This window comes from Engystomops pustulosus, chromosome 11, assembly GCF_040894005.1.
Source record: "Engystomops pustulosus chromosome 11, aEngPut4.maternal, whole genome shotgun sequence".
Taxonomy (NCBI): Eukaryota; Metazoa; Chordata; class Amphibia; order Anura; family Leptodactylidae; genus Engystomops; species Engystomops pustulosus.
The window spans coordinates 65,259,597-65,278,089 of NC_092421.1; the positions used below are offsets into that span (position 1 = coordinate 65,259,597).

The 18,493-nt window shown below is 46.2% G+C and overlaps 1 protein-coding gene across 4 annotated transcripts in view; it reads left to right on the forward strand.

Annotated features, from left to right (window-relative positions):
• The window catches only part of LOC140105996 (guanylate cyclase 2G-like), a 57,728-nt gene extending 39,981 nt beyond the window's left edge, over nt 1-17,747 (forward strand). For 3 of the 4 annotated variants that reach the window (XM_072130141.1, XM_072130139.1, XM_072130140.1), the window contains exons 15-23: nt 7,020-7,175; nt 7,301-7,478; nt 7,778-7,918; nt 8,217-8,409; nt 8,732-8,906; nt 12,471-12,569; nt 12,889-12,980; nt 13,198-13,305; nt 15,712-17,747. In XM_072130141.1, coding sequence (XP_071986242.1) covers nt 7,020-7,175; nt 7,301-7,478; nt 7,778-7,918; nt 8,217-8,409; nt 8,732-8,906; nt 12,471-12,569; nt 12,889-12,980; nt 13,198-13,305; nt 15,712-15,732 — 1,163 coding nt within the window. In that variant the 3' untranslated portion in view covers nt 15,733-17,747. Of the gene's footprint in view, nt 1-7,019; nt 7,176-7,300; nt 7,479-7,777; nt 7,919-8,216; nt 8,410-8,731; nt 8,907-12,470; nt 12,574-12,888; nt 12,981-13,197; nt 13,306-15,711 lie in introns of all 4 variants that reach the window. The other variant, XR_011850694.1, reaches the window with a different exon arrangement.
• Nucleotides 17,748-18,493: the final 746 nt, after the last annotated feature.

An 18,493-nucleotide genomic window follows, 5' to 3' on the forward strand; every position in this document is an offset into this window, starting at 1 on the left:
CTAAAACAGGAAATGGTCGGCGTCTTTTGTCTGCTTGACGCTTGGTCTGGGCTGTAGCTCGGAGCAATGAGGTGTGGATTTGCTCCCAGATGGCTTTCAGATCACGTACCAGGTCCTCCACAGCAGGAACATCTGCAGACGTGGGTAACAGAAGAGGAGGCCGAGGATGCAGTCCGTAGTTAATAAAAAAGGGAGCAGAACCGGCAGAAGTGGAGTCCAGGGAACTGTAAGAGAACTCCGCCCATGGTAGAAGAGATGCCCAGTCGTCCTGACCGGCAGAGACGAAGTGGCAGAGATAGCAACCTAAAGTCTGATTCACCCTCTCCACTTGGCCGTTAGTCTGTGGGTGATAGGCAGAAGAGAAGTCCAAGTTCACCTGCAACTGGTTGCACAGAGATCTCCAGAATTTGGACACAAACTGAACTCCTCGATCCGAGACAATGTGCTGAGGGAGACCATGAAGCCGGAAAATATTCTGGAAGAAGAGGCTGGCAAGACGTGGAGCAGAAGGCAAACCTGGTAGAGGGACAAAGTGAGACATCTTCGAAAAAGCGGTCAGTCACCACCCAGATAACGGTGTTGCCAGAAGATGGCGGTAGATCCGTAACAAAGTCCATAGCCACATGAGACCATGGGCTGGTAGGCACGGGTAACGGCAACAGAAGACCAGCAGGTTTTAGTCGTGAAGGCTTGTTGCGCGCACAAGAGGCACAGGAACCCACAAAATCCCGAACGTCCTTGACCAAATCAGGCCACCAGTAGAATTGGGAAATTAAGGCCACAGAGCGCTGCACCCCAGGGTGCCCAGCCACACGAGAAGAATGTCCCCAGGTCAGAATCCTCTTTCGGAGACCAGGTCGCACAAGTCTTGCCGGGAGGCAGCTCCCGGAGGTCCACCGGCGCGGCAAGCACAAGTCTCTCTGGAGGAACAATATGCCTCGGAGCAGAGTCCTCCCCCATAACATCAGAAGCACGGGACAAGGCGTCAGCCTTGATGTTTTTCTCTGCAGGGCGAAAATGGATTCAGAAGTCAAAGCGAGAAAAGAAGAGGGACCACCGGGCTTGACGTGGATTCAAACGCTGAGCCGTCTGAAGGTACTGAAGGTTTTTGTGGTCCGTAAAAATGCTGACTGGAAATCGGGCTCCCTCAAGCAGATGATGCCACTCTTCCAAAGCCAGTTTGATGGCTAGAAGCTCCCGATCTCCAATGGAATAATTTCTCTCCGCGGAGGAGAAGGTTTTGGAGAAGAAACCACAAGTGAGTGTTCGTCCCCTGGGACCCTTCTGGGTAAGGACTGCCCCAGCACCCACGGAGGAGGCATCAACCTCCACCAGGAACGGTTTTTCAGTATCCGGTCGGGAAAGGACTGAAGCGGAGGAAAAAGCAGTTTTTAATTTCGTGAAGGCTTCTTCTGCTGCTGGTGGCCAGACACGGGGATTAGCACCCTTTTTCGTAAGCGCCACCATCGGCACGACCAAAGATGAGAAGTGTGGGATAAATTGTCTATAATAATTAGCAAAGCCCAGAAATCTTTGTATAGCTCGCAGTCCCACTGGGCATGGCCACTGAAGAACCGCAGATAACTTGGCAGGATCCATCTGCAAACCTTTATCAGAAATTATGTAGCCGAGGAATGGAAGGCTCCTCTGATGAAAGTGGCACTTCTCCAGCTTGGCATAGAGGTGGTTTGTCCTGAGGCGGCTGAGATCTTGCCGTACATGAGACTGGTGGGACTCCAGATTGGCAGAATACACAAGGATGTCATCCAGCTACACCACAACACAACTGTACAATAAGTCCCGGAAAATATCATTTACAAATTCCTGGAAAACGTCTGGCGCATTACAAAGTCCGAAGGGCATAACTAGATATTCAAAATGCCCATCACGGGTGTTAAAGGCGGTCTTCCACTCATCACCCTTCCTGATGTGGATGAGGTTGTAGGCCCCACGAAGATCCAATTTGGAAAAAATTCTTGCACCCCGCAGACGATCAAATAGCTCCGTGATAAGCGGCAGAGGATAGCGGTTCTTAACGGTGACCTTGTTAAGACCGCGATAGTCTATACAGGGGCGGCGAGAGCCATCCTTTTTTGTGACAAAAAAGAAACCAGCGCCAGCTGGCGAGGAGGATTTGCGGATGAAACCTCTTTGCAGATTTTCCTTAACATATTCCGACATGGCGGCAGTCTCAGGAACCGAGAGCGGATACACCCGACCCCGTGGTGGAGAAGATCCAGGCAGCAGGTCAATGGGGCAATCAGAGGGACGATGTGGAGGAAGGATCTCGGCTTGTTTTTTAGAAAACATGTCTGCAAAGTCCCGGTACGGAGCTGGAAGTCCCTCCAGAGGCTTGGGAGACAAGGTAGCAGTCCTGACAGGGAGCGGATGTGGAACCGTCATGCAGCGTGAGGAGCAATCCGGACCCCAACGGAGAATCTCCCCACAAAAAAGGAGAGTCTCTCTTTATGTAATGCACCAACTTGAAGGAGCCGGGGTTCAGTGCGAAACCAGATAGGCACGGAGAGAATCTGGCCACTGACTGAGGCAATGGACAAGGGCTTCTCAAGACGAACCACCGGGAAGTGATGCAGGGCGACCATTGCAGCATCTACAAAGTTCGCTGTGGAGCCTGAATACAGGAAAGCGGAAACCTGGACCGGAGTACCGGTGCCAATGCTGAGGAGCACAGGGAGAATCAAGCGTGGAGAAGCTTTATTCACACCTAAGGACGCTTCTCCTGAGAAGCCTAGGTGCTGGCGTTTCATGGGCGTTGGGGACGTACAGGGCAAGTCCCGACGAAGTGCTGTGGGCTGGCACAATACATGCACAAGTTCTCCTGACGTCGTCTGGAACGCTCTTGTAGAGTGAGCCGGGTTCGGTCAACCTGCATGGGTTCCTCAGCAGAAGATTCAGGCGGGACCTGGAGCGGCCTTTGGAAGACTGGCGCCAGGCGAGGAATGCGTCTAACGCGGCCTTGAGGATACTCGGAGCGTAGTTCCTCAGCTCGCTCCTTAAACCGAACATCAATTCGAGTGGCCAAGGTGATGAGGTCACTCAGAGTAGATGGAAGGTCCCGAGCTGCCAGTGCGTCCTTGACCTGCGCAGAGAGCCCTTTCTTAAATGTAGCGATGAGGGCTGCATCGTTCCAAGCAAGTTCAGAAGCCAGGGTGCGGAATTGAACTGCGTACTCTCCCACCGATGAGTTGCCCTGACGCAAGTTCAACAATGCAGACTCCGTAGAGGAGGCTCGTGCTGGTTCCTCGAAGACTGACCGGAACTCTGACAGAAACGCAGTGAGGCTTGACACAACCGGGTCATCTCTGTCCCATAGCGGAGTACCCAGGCCAGGGCTTTCCCGGAAAGAAGGCTGAGGACAAATGCCACCTTGGACCGCTCTGTGGCAAATTGCGACGGCATGAGTTCTATGTGCAAGGAGCACTGGGTTATGAAGCCCCTGCACATCTTGGGATCTCCATCATACTTGCTGGGCAAAGAGAGGCGTAGCCTGGGTTCAGCAGCAGGAAGATAAGCCGGGGTAGCAGGGGTCGCAGCGGCCGCTTCAGGAGACTGTTGCTGATGTTGGGTAGCTAGTAGTTGTTGTAGCATGGCGGTGACTTGCTCTAGCTGATTCCGCTGTGCTGCAATCTGCCGGGACTGGTGGATCACGATAGTGGCGAGATCAGGCTGACTGGGAGAAGGAGCCTCGGCGGGATCCATGGCCGGATCTTACTGTTAGGATCAGTGGATCCTCTGGACCACTGCGGGAGATGTAGCTAGCCAACACCCGGAACCGGAGCCTAGCGGCACCTGGTATTCACCAGAGCCCGCCGCAAAGCGGGTTGGACTTGCTGCGGTAGGATACCACTAGGTCGTTCCCAGGTGTGACTAGCCCACGGTGGCAGCCGAGGTCGAGGTACCTTAGCGGATGACAATCTCGTAGACAGGTCCAGGCACAGGGTCCAGGCAGGTGGGAACGGGAACACAGGCACACGGAACACAGCAACACGGAGGAACTCAGGTAACACGGCAACACAGGACTCGGGAGCGGGAACACACAGGAATACGCAGGAATACACGGGAACGCAGGAATACTCGCTTGGAAGCTTTTTTCTCTAAGGCTATGAGGCACAAAGATCCGGCAAGGAACACAGGAAGAGGCAGGATTCTTAAAGGTGAGGTGTTCAGCCAGTGCACCAATTAGCGGTGTGCTGGCCCTTTAAATTTTCGGCAGGAGCCGCGCGCGTGCCCTAGGAGGCGGGGATGCGCGCGCACGGCAGTCCGAGGAAGCGCAGGAGCCGGGAGAGGTAAGTGAGACCGGGCAGCAGCGGGGGCACATGAAGGAGCACGGACGCGCCCGCGATCCGTGACAGGGATCGCGGGAGCACCCGTGACATGGCCCCATACAATATATACAGCACCCCCCCAGTATAAAGTAATTATAGCCCCAAATAAAATATACAGAACCCCCCTAGTATAAAATAATTATAGCCCCAAATAATATATATAGCATTCCATCATTTCCCCCCCCCCCAGTATAAAATAATTATGGCCCCATATATATAGCGTCCCCCCCCCCCAGTATTAAACGTTTTCTAGTCCCATATTATACATACAGTACCCCCCCTCCCAGTATAACATGACACCTCCCCACACACTTATCAGCCACATTTAATTCATTAAAGTACATGAAAAACAATAAAAATATATACTCACCTGCAGGCGGACTGTTGCCTCGGTGGGCGGCTCCGTTCTTCACGCGGCTCTCCTGTGAGCCGCGGCTCCGCACAGTGACACAGGCAGCGTGACGTCATGACGCCTGTGTCGCTGATTAGAACGGAGCGACGCAGCTGCCGGAAAGGCATATAAATCGCGCCTGTGTCTTAACGGACGCCCGAATCGCCCACTTTAGAGCGGCAAATTTTGCCGCCCTTTACAGGGACCCGCATTCTGCCGCCTGAGGCGAGATGAAAATCTGGCAGATGCGGCCCTGCATGGAGGGGTTAGAGGTCTTGAGTTCTCCTAGAGAGCACATCCATTAGATCACTGAGTGACCAGAGACACAGCTCTAGTGCCCACACACACAGCACACCCAGGATTAAAGCTGCAGCTTCCAGCATTGGACACAGCTACATCCCAGTCTGCATCTACAACCAGGCTGGTGAACAAACTCCTGCGGTTCACTCTCCATGGCCACTCCAGTAATCCAGACTATATAACAATCCGGCCTCTGCACAGAATCGTTTGGCGCGTTGCCTGCTGTTGGTTCGAATAAAGAACTGTAAGTTATTTTTGCACAACGTTGCCTCCGTCTGGTCCCTGCTATGGCCGTATCACCATCAAGGGCTCTTCATCTATTATCCAGGGACTTATACTAGAGACTGTAAGGGCTGCCCCAGGGAGAACCAGTACCACAGTCTTTCCCTCTATATCATTTCTTGCACACACTACCTGCTGGAGACCTGCCAGGCTGTAGGACAGCCCTCCAGTCACCATACCAAGCACCGTGACACTAGCGTGCCTAGGCCGCAACCGTCAGCCACTCCGGTATTCTGGGCCCCGGCTGCCTCCAGGCCCCAAGAAAAGGCTAGGCCCCGGTGGGTGATGTTGCACAGGGGTGTTGCATGTGTGTGATATATTAGTAACTAATCTGTAGATGTGCATCTGAATGTATGTAAATACTTATATGTAAATGTTCAACGTCCCACCGGGGGCAGTGTATGGGGACACAAAAGTTTTTTCCTGGGGCACTCCTGTTGTAGGTGACAGGTCCCGGCAGATGGTAAGGGGGTGATGCCCGTCACTGTAGCTGCTTAGGCAGGGACTTACACTGGAAATGGAGATGATGAAAAATGCACAGATCCTTTGTTAGTGAACTAACAGGTAGCAGAAGAAATCAGCAGCAAGTAACAGGCTGAATAGAATTCCTGGGGTGTCCTGCTGAGTAGCTGCAGTGCAATTTATTAGTCCTATGGGTGGCAGGAACCAGCAATGAGTACCTCAGCCTCGGCTCTCCTGTATCATCAGCAATAATGTTATGGCAACAAAAAAATTAAGTAGAGGTATAGGGAAGAGAGTCAATGCACCAAACAGCCACTATAGGGGAACAGGAAAATGATGTGCCAGTGTAAAGATGGAAAAGAAAGATAAGTATAAGCTTGGCACCTAGCCGTGTATATAGAGCTTTGTGTGTGCGTGGAAAATAGGAAGTACGTATCTGCTCATCACCACTACGGGGATCACGGCTGTGACACCGATATCCACGGTATATCCGCAGAAAAGTCCACATTTTTGGACAAACATTCAGCTTTCCTACCAGGGATAGCGCTGGTGTGAGACGTACGTGGAAACGGAATTAGTGGCACAAAATATATAAGGGGCCATATCTCATGAATATCACTAAAAAGATAATTTGTAATAAAGTTTTTTGACCCATAAATATTAGAAAATTACTCAATGCGATACGATATTCTGTATAGAGGTGACGCCCAACCGATAGGAAATTCATTCTTCAAAACATGTCTACTAAGTCATAGAGCAATCTAAACGAAAAAAGGAAGAATGAAACCATTAGTTTTGTATCAAATAATCTATAACTGGAACATACTGAATAACATCCCTTGTTACCCAGACCGTGAACTGCAAGGAATAATATGTTCCGACATTGACAGTTCTCAAATAATGCTGCCCAAATTACATTCAGCATTATGGCCCTTGTGTGGGTATATAGATATATGTGTGTATGTGAGTGTGTATAGATATATGTGTGTATATAGATATGTGTGTATGTGAGTATATAGATGTGTGTATGTGAGTGTATATAGATATATGTGTGTATGTGAGTGTATGTAGATATATGTGTGTATGTGAGTGTGTATATATATACAGTATGTGTGTATGTTAGTGTATATAGATATGTGTATGATTTTTTGCACATGGCACAGTTCTGTGCACAGTATGGCGGTAGTACATATTGTTTGATGTCAGTGTATACATGTCTGTGTCTGCCCCATATATAGAGCTGTACTGGACGGCCCCGGAGCTGCTGCGGCTGGAAAGATTCCCTTTTCAGGGCACCCAGAAAGGAGACGTCTTCAGCTTCGCCATCATCATGAGGGAGCTGATATACAACCATGAGGATGGACCGTACCAGGACCTGAACATGGAACCGCAAGGTAAACGCCTACCTGTGGGTGGGGCTTAAAGTAATTGTTCACTTTCCTACAACTTTATGGGATGCATTTTAGTTTTATGTTTGTAAAAATCAAAAAATAAACATAGCGAAATATATTTATTATAGAAACTATCCGCAAAATCAAAGATCCAAATGCGACGGTTCCACTGCGACCCTCATTATCTGTGGAAAAATGTAACGAGCGGATCATCGCCATGCTGAAAATGTGCTGGGACGAGAACCCAGAGCGCCGTCCGTCCTTTGCCTCCATAAAGAGGAACCTACGGGGGGCGAGTCCTGAGGGGTGAGTCTATCAGACCTGGACGGCTGTGGTATAAGTTGCGGACAGATCAAACAGGGCACAGGAGCTTACAATCTAAAAATGTGGATGCCCTGCAATGTAGGGGGAGTGTAACTACAACATAACATAATATATAACTAAACTAAACCACTAGGGGGCATCAGTGAGATGTGATGATGTGTAACCTGGGAGCAAACTGAATTACGGTGCAGCTCTTGATGTGACTAGAGAAGAAAGCATGAAAAAGTTTCTGTAATTACTATAATACTCCATTATATATCTGTATCGGTCACTCTTTGTAGACACGTCAGCATCCTGGACAATATGGTGAATAAACTGGAGAAATACGCCAATCACCTAGAGGAGGTGGTGGAGGAGCGGACGGTGCAGCTGGTGGCCGAAAAGAAGAAGACCGACAAGCTGCTGTCAACCATGTTACCGAGGTGAGCTGGGCATGTAAGGGTTAATTTAACCTGCAGTGACTCCCATCATGTCACATGAAATATCCACTGCACATCTATGTAGTCTGTTTAGATATATGTTTTCTCCATATATTTTTAGATGTTTGTATTGAAACAGTATAACTGCAATACTTACAACTTACCACTGGAGGGCAGCAACTTACAGGAGTTTTGCCTCTTTTTTGCTAATTATTATAACCCTCATTTTCTGCATGCGTTCTATATGATGATGGGTGAAGTACTCCCCAGGTTCACTTTTAATTTCTCTTTTTATCTTCAGTTTCATTGCAGAGCAGTTGATGGCCGGTAAGTCGGTGGAGCCGGAAAGCTTCAGCTCGGTGACCATCTTCTTCTCGGACATTGTGGGGTTCACCACCCTGTGTTCGTCCAGCAGTCCTCTCCAGGTTGTGGATCTGCTCAATGACTTGTACAGCCTGTTCGATGAGATTATCAAAGCGTACGATGTGTACAAGGTGAGACACAATGTGATACATTGTATATTATGTAAATAACTTTATACATTGTCACATTTATCACTAACATTTTGTGCTGAATTATCAAATATGTCAACCGTTAAACCTTTCCGACCAGAAAGCTGGATTACATTATGATCTGCTGGAGATAAAGGCCTACAAACAGCTAATATTTTTCAGAGCTGAGGGTTTGATACAGTTGTATTTAGCCTAGACAATGTACTGTGAGTTATACAACCTGGACTCCAAACTGATATATTGTAACCAGCAGGGAATGATAAGATTAAGGATAACAAACATGTATAATTCTGGATTATTTTAGGTGGAAACCATTGGAGATGCCTACATGGTCGCCAGCGGTCTCCCCATCCACAATGGGATTAGGCACGTAGAGGAAATCGCCACCATGTCCCTGCACTTCCTGAGCGCCATGTTGTCCTTCAGAATCCGACACATTCCAGAGGAGAAGCTCAAGCTGCGAATTGGTCTGAACACCGGTAAATGTTATATGCAGGGGCCAGATTAAGAATCCCAGCGGTATGGAGAATTTAGGATGGAGCCCCCTCGGCTAGGCAGGGCGGGGACCTCTTACAACAATAGATACCCCATACTTAAACTGTTTCAGATTTACCAGCGATGGGGAACCTTTCAGACACCAAGTGCCCGATTATTTATTGTAAAGTGCGGACATGGCAATGTCAGCAGTAGCTTATTTTGATTTGCTCTGCGCAGGGGCGTAACTTTAGGGTGTGCAGAGGTTGCGGTCACACCAGGGCCAAGAGGCTTTGGGGGCCCATAAGGTCTCACCTTCCCATATGAGAAGACTAGTACTATACACCATACATTATAGTTGGGGGCCTGGCACAGACTTTGCACTGGGGCCCATCAGCTTCTAGTTATATCACTGGCTCTGCGTATAAGCGCACTGAGGACGCAAATACAGTAAAGGAAGGAGGGGAATTTGGATTATCATAGTAGCCCCAGTCGAGGATGGCAGGAGGAATCGAGGGGCTGGTAGCAGGTAGTAACCCCTGTCCTTATCTTTGCGCTCATCCTGCAGATTGGACAACCAAGAATGTGCGCAGGAGGAGGCCAAGAGTCTGGTGCCCACAGAGAGGGCTCTGAGTGCCATAGGGTCTCCACCACTGATGTATACAGCCCAAATGTTAGAGATATTAGAAACAATAGTAGCTTTAGTTTTAGATTTGGGTTCATAACAATTCCAATTTTGACCCATAAAAAAACCAAATAATAATGATACCACAGAAGTGTTACCAAATAAAACTACCATAAGACCAATATTCCAAATAATAGCGCTACTATTCCCAAATGACCCCTCCAAACAGTGAAAAAGAACCATGTACTGATGAACAGACTCTATACACAGCCCGGTATTATCATATATCATATATACCCCTTACATCTCAACTGTCCACACTGTGCCCCCACATATATAATATATACCCCTCACATCACAACTGACCACACTGTGCCCCCACATATATCATATATACCCCTCACACCACAACTGACCACACTGTGCCCCCACATATATCATATATACCCCTCACACCACAACTGACCACACTGTACCCCCACATATATCATATATACCCCTCACACCACAACTGATCACACTGTGCCCCTACATATATCATATATACCCCTCACACCACAACTGTCCACACTGTATCCCTACATATATCATATATACTCCTCACACCACAACTGACCACACTGTGCCCCCACATATCATACATACCCCTCACACCACAACTGACCACACTGTACCCCACATATATCATATATACCCCTCACACCACAACTGACCACACTGTGCCCCACATATATCATATATATCCCTCACACCACAACTGACCACACTGTGCCTCCACATATATTATATATACCCCTCACATCACAACTGATCACACTGTGCCCCCACATATATCATATATAGTCCTCACACCACAGCTGTCCACACTGTGCCCCCCCACATATATCATATATACCCCTCACACCACAACTGACCACACTGTACCCCCACATATATCATATATACTCCTCACATCACAAATGATCACACTGTGCCCCCATATATCATATATACCCCTCACACCACAACTGACCACACTGTACCCCTACATATATCATATATACCCCTCACATCACAACTGACCACACTGTGCCCCCACAAATATCATATATACTCCTCACACCACAACTGACCACACTGTACCCTCACATATATCATATATACCCCTCACAGCACAGCTGTACACACTGTGCCCCCACATATATCATATATACCCCTCACCCCACAACTGACCACACTGTGCCCCCACAAATATCATATATACTCCTCACACCACAACTGACCACACTGTGCCCCCACATATATCATATATACCCCTCACACCACAGCTGTACACACTGTGCCCCAACACATATATCATATATACTCCTCACACCACAACTGACCAAACTGTGCCCACACATAATAATACATTTAGGCACGGCCCCCTACTCTTAGTAATTTATTTAGGCAGTCCCCCCCTTAGTAATCCATTAAGGCAGAGCCCTATCACCTTAGTAATGCATTTAGGCAGCCCCTACCACTTAATAATCCATTTAGTTAGCCTCCCCTTAGTAATTCATTTAGGCAGAGTCCCCACTTAGTCATCCATTTAGACAATGTCTCCCTTCTTAGTTATCCATTTAGGCAGCTCCCCTTAGTAATCCATTAAAGCAGGCCCCTCTAGTAATATACTTATGCAGCCCGCCTTTGTAATCCATTTATGCAGCCCCCCCTTTGAAATCTGTTTATGCACCCCTCCCATTCATAATCTATTTATTCAGGGTCCTCTCCCCTTATTAATGCATTTAGACAGCCGCCACTCCTTAATTATCCATTTTGGCAGCCCCCCTTAGTAATACATTTAGGCAGAGTCACCTCTTAGTCATCCATTTAGGCCAAGGCTTCCCCCTTTAGTCATCCATTTAGGCAGCCCCCCCCTTTGTCGTCCAATTAGGCAGCCCCCTTCCTTCGTAATCCCTTTAGGCAGGCCTCCCTTAGTAATCTATTTATGCAGCCCCCTTAATAATCCATTTATGTAGACCCCGTTAGTAATCCATTTAGACGGCCCATGTTAGTAATCTATTTAGGCAGGGCCCCCTCCCTTAGAAATCCACAGCTTCACTGCGCTCCTGCATCTTAAGGAGGCCGCACAGCAGGCGTATGTATTATTTAACAATGCTGGTGCCAGCCACATAATCACATAAACAATGAGAGAAGGGAGACATCATCAGCTGGCAGGGCAGGATTATCACTGAAGCTCCAGGCAGGGCCCTAACTCGAAGGAGATCCACATTAAGGGCCCATGCTGGTAAACCAATAGCGCCAATGTTAATCTGGACCTGGTTATATGAAACTTCCCCATCCATATTATAACATACTGTATCTAGTACTGATCCTGAGTAACATCCTGTATTATACTCCAGAGCTGCACTCACTATTCTGCTGCTGGTGCAGTCACTGTACATACATGACATTACTTATCCTGTACTGATCCTGAGTTACATCCTGTATTATACCCCAGAGCTGCACTAACTATTCTGCTGCTAGTGCAGTCACTGTGTACATATATGACATTACTTATCCTGTACTGATCCTGAGTCACATCCTGTATTATACTCCAGAGCTGCGCTCACTATTCTGCTGCTGGTGCAGTCACTGTGTACATACATGACATTACTTATCCTGTACTGATCCTGAGTTACATTCTGTAATATACTCCAGAGCTGCACTCACTATTCTGCTGCTGGTGCAGTCACTGTGTACATACATGACATTACTTATCCTGTACTGATCCTGAGTTACATTCTGTAATATACTCCAGAGCTGCACTCACTATTCTGCTGCTGGTGCAGTCACTGTGTACATACATGACATTACTTATCCTGTACTGATCCTGAGTAACATCCTGTATTATACTCCAGAGCTGCGCTCACTATTCTGCTGTTGGTGTAGTTACTGTATATATACATTTCCCCTCTTGTAGGTCCGGTGGTGGCAGGGGTGGTGGGGGTGACGATGCCAAGGTATTGCCTTTTTGGAGATACGGTGAACACAGCGTCCCGGATGGAAAGCAATAGTTTACGTAGGTAATTCTCGGTTTATTCTCCCAGTGTAAATGTAATAAATATGCAACTTCTTTTTATACTCCAGTCACATCCAGAGCTTCCTGCAGAGACGCTCATGTTACAGACTGTCTGCTGTGTCTGTTCTCCATAGATAAGATTCCCTCCGTGTGCTATAGCGCTAGTATTATTATATGTGCACTGTGTGGTGCTGGTAACTCTATAGCTTTGTGGGCATGGTGTGGCACTGTAATGTGCTCACTTTTTGGCTGTATATGACGCCGTGTATCACTCATCAAGCTGCGGGGAATAAATCCCGAACCCTTTCTCCTCCTACAGCTTTGCGCATTCACATCTCAGAGTCAACGGCGAAGATCCTGGAGCAGATCGGGGGATATGTGATATCAGAGAGAGGATGGATCCAGGTCAAGGTATAAGCATCTCTCTATACTCCAGTCACATCCAAAGCTGCACCAAGAAATGAGCAGCACATCTTCAGTTCTTTAACCCTAATATACATCTCCTAGATAATACTACAGCTCAGGGCAATGTATATGGAATATCTTAGATCAGTAATGGAGGATATTTATTAAGACAAATTTCATGCCCTGAATAATATGTTGTATTCTTTATAATTAATAATATTAGGGGAAAGGAAAACAGAGGACATTTTGGCTGAAGGATAAAGCGGGTTTCCGAATGCCCCTACCAGACTTCCCAGATGATATAGAAGACCCTCTATATGGGTCACATGAGGTACGTGCCTGATATTATACACAGGAGATCCCCAGGTGATACCAGCTGTACATATATCATTATATACAGGAGATCCCCAGGTTATAGCGGCTGTACATATATCATTATATACAGGAGATCCCCAGGTTATACCAACTGTACATATATCATTATATACAGGAGACCCCCAGGTTATACCAGCTGTACATCTATCATTATATACAGGAGATCCCCAGGTTATACCAGCTGTACATATATCATTATATACAGGAGATCCCCAGGTTATACCGGCTGTACGTATATCATTATATACAGGAGATCCCCAGGTTATAGCGGCTGTACATATATTATTATATACAGGAGATCCCCAGGTTATACCAGCTGTACATATATCATTATATACAGGAGATCCCCAGGTTATACCAGCTGTACATATATCATTATATACAGGAGATCCCCAGGTTATACCAGCTGTACATATATCATTATATACAGGAGATCCCCAGGTTATAGCGGCTGTACATATATCATTATATACAGGAGATCCCCAGGTTATACCAGCTGTACATATATCATTATATACAGGAGATCCCCAGGTTATACCAGCTGTATATATATTATTATACACAGGAGATCCCCAGGTGATACCGGCTGTACATATATCATTATATACAGGAGATCCCCAGGTTATACCGGCTGTACATATATCACTATATACAGGAGATCCCCAGGTTATACCAGCTGTATATATATTATTATACACAGGAGATCCCCAGGTGATACCAGCTGTACATATATCATTATATACAGGAGATCCCCAGGTTATACCAGCTGTACATATATCATTATATACAGGAGATCCCCAGGTTATACCAGCTGTACATATATCATTATATACAGGAGATCCCCAGGTTATACCAGCTGTACATATATCATTATATACAGGAGATCCCCAGGTTATACCGGCTGTACATATATCATTATATACAGGAGATCTCCAGGTTATACCGGCTGTACATATATCATTATATACAGGAGATCCCCAGGTTATACCGGCTGTACATATATCATTATATAAAGGAGATCCCCAGGTTATACCAGCTGTACATATATCATTATATACAGGAGATCCCCAGGTTATACCAGCTGTACATATATCATTATATACAGGAGATGCCCAGGTTATACCAGCTGTACATATATCATTATATACAGGAGATCCCCAGGTTATACCAGCTGTACATATATCATTATATACAGGAGATCCCCAGGTTATACCAGCTGTACATATATCATTATATACAGGAGATCCCCAGGTTATACCAGCTGCACATATATCATTATATACAGGAGATCCCCAGGTTATACCAGCTGTACATATATCATTATATACAGGAGATCCCCAGGTTATACCAGCTGTACATATATCACTATATATACAGGAGATCCCCAGGTTATACCAGCTGTACATATATCATTATATACAGGAGGTCCCCAGGTTATACCAGCTGTACATATATCATTATATACAGGAGATCCCCAGGTTATACCAGCTGTACATATATCATTATATACAGGAGATCCCCAGGTTATACCGGCTGTACATATATCACTATATATACAGGAGATCCCCAGGTTATACCGGCTGTACATATATCATTATATACAGGAGGTCCCCAGGTTATACCAGCTGTACATATATCATTATATACAGGAGATCCCCAGGTTATACCAGCTGTACATATATCATTATATACAGGAGATCCCCAGGTTATACCAGCTGTACATATATCATTATATACAGGAGATCCCCAGGTTATACCAGCTGTACATATATCATTATATACAGGAGATCCCCAGGTTATACCGGCTGTACATATATCATTATATACAGGAGATCTCCAGGTTATACCGGCTGTACATATATCATTATATACAGGAGATCCCCAGGTTATACCGGCTGTACATATATCATTATATAAAGGAGATCCCCAGGTTATACCGGCTGTACATATATCATTATATACAGGAGATCCCCAGGTTATACCAGCTGTACATATATCATTATATACAGGAGATGCCCAGGTTATACCAGCTGTACATATATCATTATATACAGGAGATCCCCAGGTTATACCAGCTGTACATATATCATTATATACAGGAGATCCCCAGGTTATACCAGCTGTACATATGTCATTATATACAGGAGATCCCCAGGTTGTACCAGCTGCACATATATCATTATATACAGGAGATCCCCAGGTTATACCAGCTGTACATATATCATTATATACAGGAGATCCCCAGGTTATACCAGCTGTACATATATCACTATATATACAGGAGATCCCCAGGTTATACCAGCACATTCCATATATACATTGCAGCAGTTATATAATGTATCAGTCTTCTTTTGTCTTACAGGAAGAGATAAGTGTGCATTGAATGAAGACCATAGGAGCTGACAATCTAATCTTCATCTCTGGCGATGGTGGATCTGGAGTCCTGATGTTCCGCTCTTCTAGATCTGTCATGTTCACTATATCCAGATATGTGATATGATGTGCAGGACCTATACAATGGTCACATGGCGGCAGCACAGGTCCCTATAGATAATATATAATCAGGGGCAGGCTGGGAAATAGGCTCCGGAAAAAAGGTGGAGCCAACACAAAAACACAGGGGGCGGGGTCAGCAAAGTATCTATAGCTACATTAGTTGTAGCTATGCAATGATGGGATATTCCTACACACATACATAATAAGGTACTGCAGCAGCTATGCCAAAGATTGATGATCTAGTGTGTATGATGAGGTTCTGCAGAAGCTGCGGTATGTATGTGCATTATGAGGTGCTGCAGTGAATGAGGTGTGTTTTATGGGGTTCTTCAGCAGCTGAGGTGTGTATAATGAGGTACTGCAGCAGCTGAGGTTTGTATTATGAGGTTCTGCAGCAGCTGAGGTTTGTATTATGAGGTTCTGCAGCAGCTGAGGTGTGTATGATGAGGTTCTGCAGCAGCTGAGGTGTGTAAGATGAGGTTCTGCAGCAGCTGAGGTTTGTATTATGAGGTTCTGCAGCAGCTGAGGTTTGTATGATGAGGTTCTGCAGCAGCTGAGGTGTGTATGATGAGGTTCTGCAGCAGCTGAGGTGTGTATGATGAGGTTCTGCAGCAGCTGAGGTGTGTATGATGAGGTTCTGCAGCAGCTGAGGTTTGTATGATGTGGTTCTGCAGCAGCTGAGGTTTGTATGATGTGGTTCTGCAGTGAATGAGGTGTGTATTATGGGGTTCGGCAGCAGCTGAGGTGTGTATAATGAAGTTCTGCAGTGAATGAGGTTCTGCAGCAGGTGAGGTGTGTATAATGAAGTTCTGCAGCAGGTAAGGTGTGTATTATAAGGTTCTTCAGCAGCTGAGGTGTGTATAATGAAGTTCTGCAGTGAATGAGGTTCTGCAGCAGGTGAGGTGTGTATAATGAAGTTCTGCAGCAGGTAAGGTGTGTATTATAAGGTTCTTCAGCAGCTGAGGTGTGTATAATGAGGTTCTGCAGAAGCTGAGGTTTGAATGATGAGGTTCTGCAGCAGTTGCGGTGTGTATTTTGAGGTTCTGTTATAGCTGAGGTGTGACTCAAGAGGTAAAGAGTGCGTCTGATGAATCAAAATTGGCGCCGGGTCTTCATTAATGTGGCGCCCCATGCACTGAACGGGAAGTCTGCACCATTTTTTTGGTGCGCTTTGTTCATGCTGCAGAATAGCGGCGCGGTCCTACTAATCACTAACACGGTCCTGCAGGTGCAGATTTTTTCCATCTTTTCGGACACAGTGAAGCTGTGACACAAAACTGGCGCAGACGCATTATAAATACATGTACTGGCAGTTTGCACGTTCTTTTCAGAGCAAAGTCAGAAAACTGGTGCAAAAACTTCAATAAATGTGCGCCATGTGTGTGGGCAGAGCACATGGTGTTGTATGTACTTGGTTTATTTCATTATTTTTATTAATAACACCAAAATACTTGGAAAAATAAGTCAGGTACGTGACTGTCATAAAATATAAACTTTATTCAGATGCAAGGCAAACAATTATTTGCACAACACAATAAGGACAAGGACAAAGCATAAAAAGTCAATGCAGTTTGTGGACCGCACAAAGGAATTAAAATGTGTGGGTCCCCAAGTAATGCCACTGTAGGGTAGAGGTAGGTTATACAATCAAGAATACATGCAATGTAAACATAGGGTTGCAGCTTACTACCACTCACAAAGTGCAGAATGAGTAAAACAAAAGCAGATACCATACCAATGACTGGGACCACGCATATAAGACCCCGACACGTGTTTCGCTGTTGCGCTTCTTCAAGGGAGTCACTTCAAGGGAGTAATATGACGAGAGCAGGAAGATTTGAATAGTGAAATGAGGCTTCTGCATGTTCCATTTCCAGGGGGAGGCTGCTAGACATTTCATTAACCCGTTAACGCTCAGCGTCCGATATATCGGACGCTGAGCTCAATGACTTAGCGCTCAGCGTCCGATATATCGGACGCTGAGCCCATGCCGGTTCAGCTCAAGATCTGAGCCGAACCGGCATCGGGAAACACGGGGTGCCGGCTGTGACTGATAGCCGGCACCCCAGTGTAACACCCGCGATCGGAGTTGACTCCGATCGCGGGTGCTTAACCCGTTAAATGCCGCGGTCAGCGCGACCGCAGCATCTAACATGCCTCTGGGGGGTCTTTCCCCCACGATCGCCCCCCCCCCCCGAACCTTTTTCGGGGGGCGCCGATCGTTGCTATAGCAACTCTGGGGTCCGATCTGGACCCCAGAGTTACTTGCTAGAATTGCCAGTAAGATGGCGTCTGTGACGTCATCTTACTGGCACAGTGCCAGCCTATGCAAGTGCATAGGCTGACACTGATAATACTCTGCAATACATCAGTATTGCAGAATATTATCATGAAGAAACAATCAGAGGATTTCTTGTTCATGTCCCATGGTATAAAAGTGAAAAAGTAAAAAAAAATTCAATAAATTTTTAAATTCAATAAAAAAATAAAGTAATTAATCACTAAAAATGCCCAAAACCCCCAAAACATATAAAGAGACATATAACTAAAAAAAAAGTCTAAATCATAACACAAACCCCACATATATAGTATCACCGCGTCCGTAACTACCCGTACAATAAAAGTAAATCATTATTGAACCCCCACGA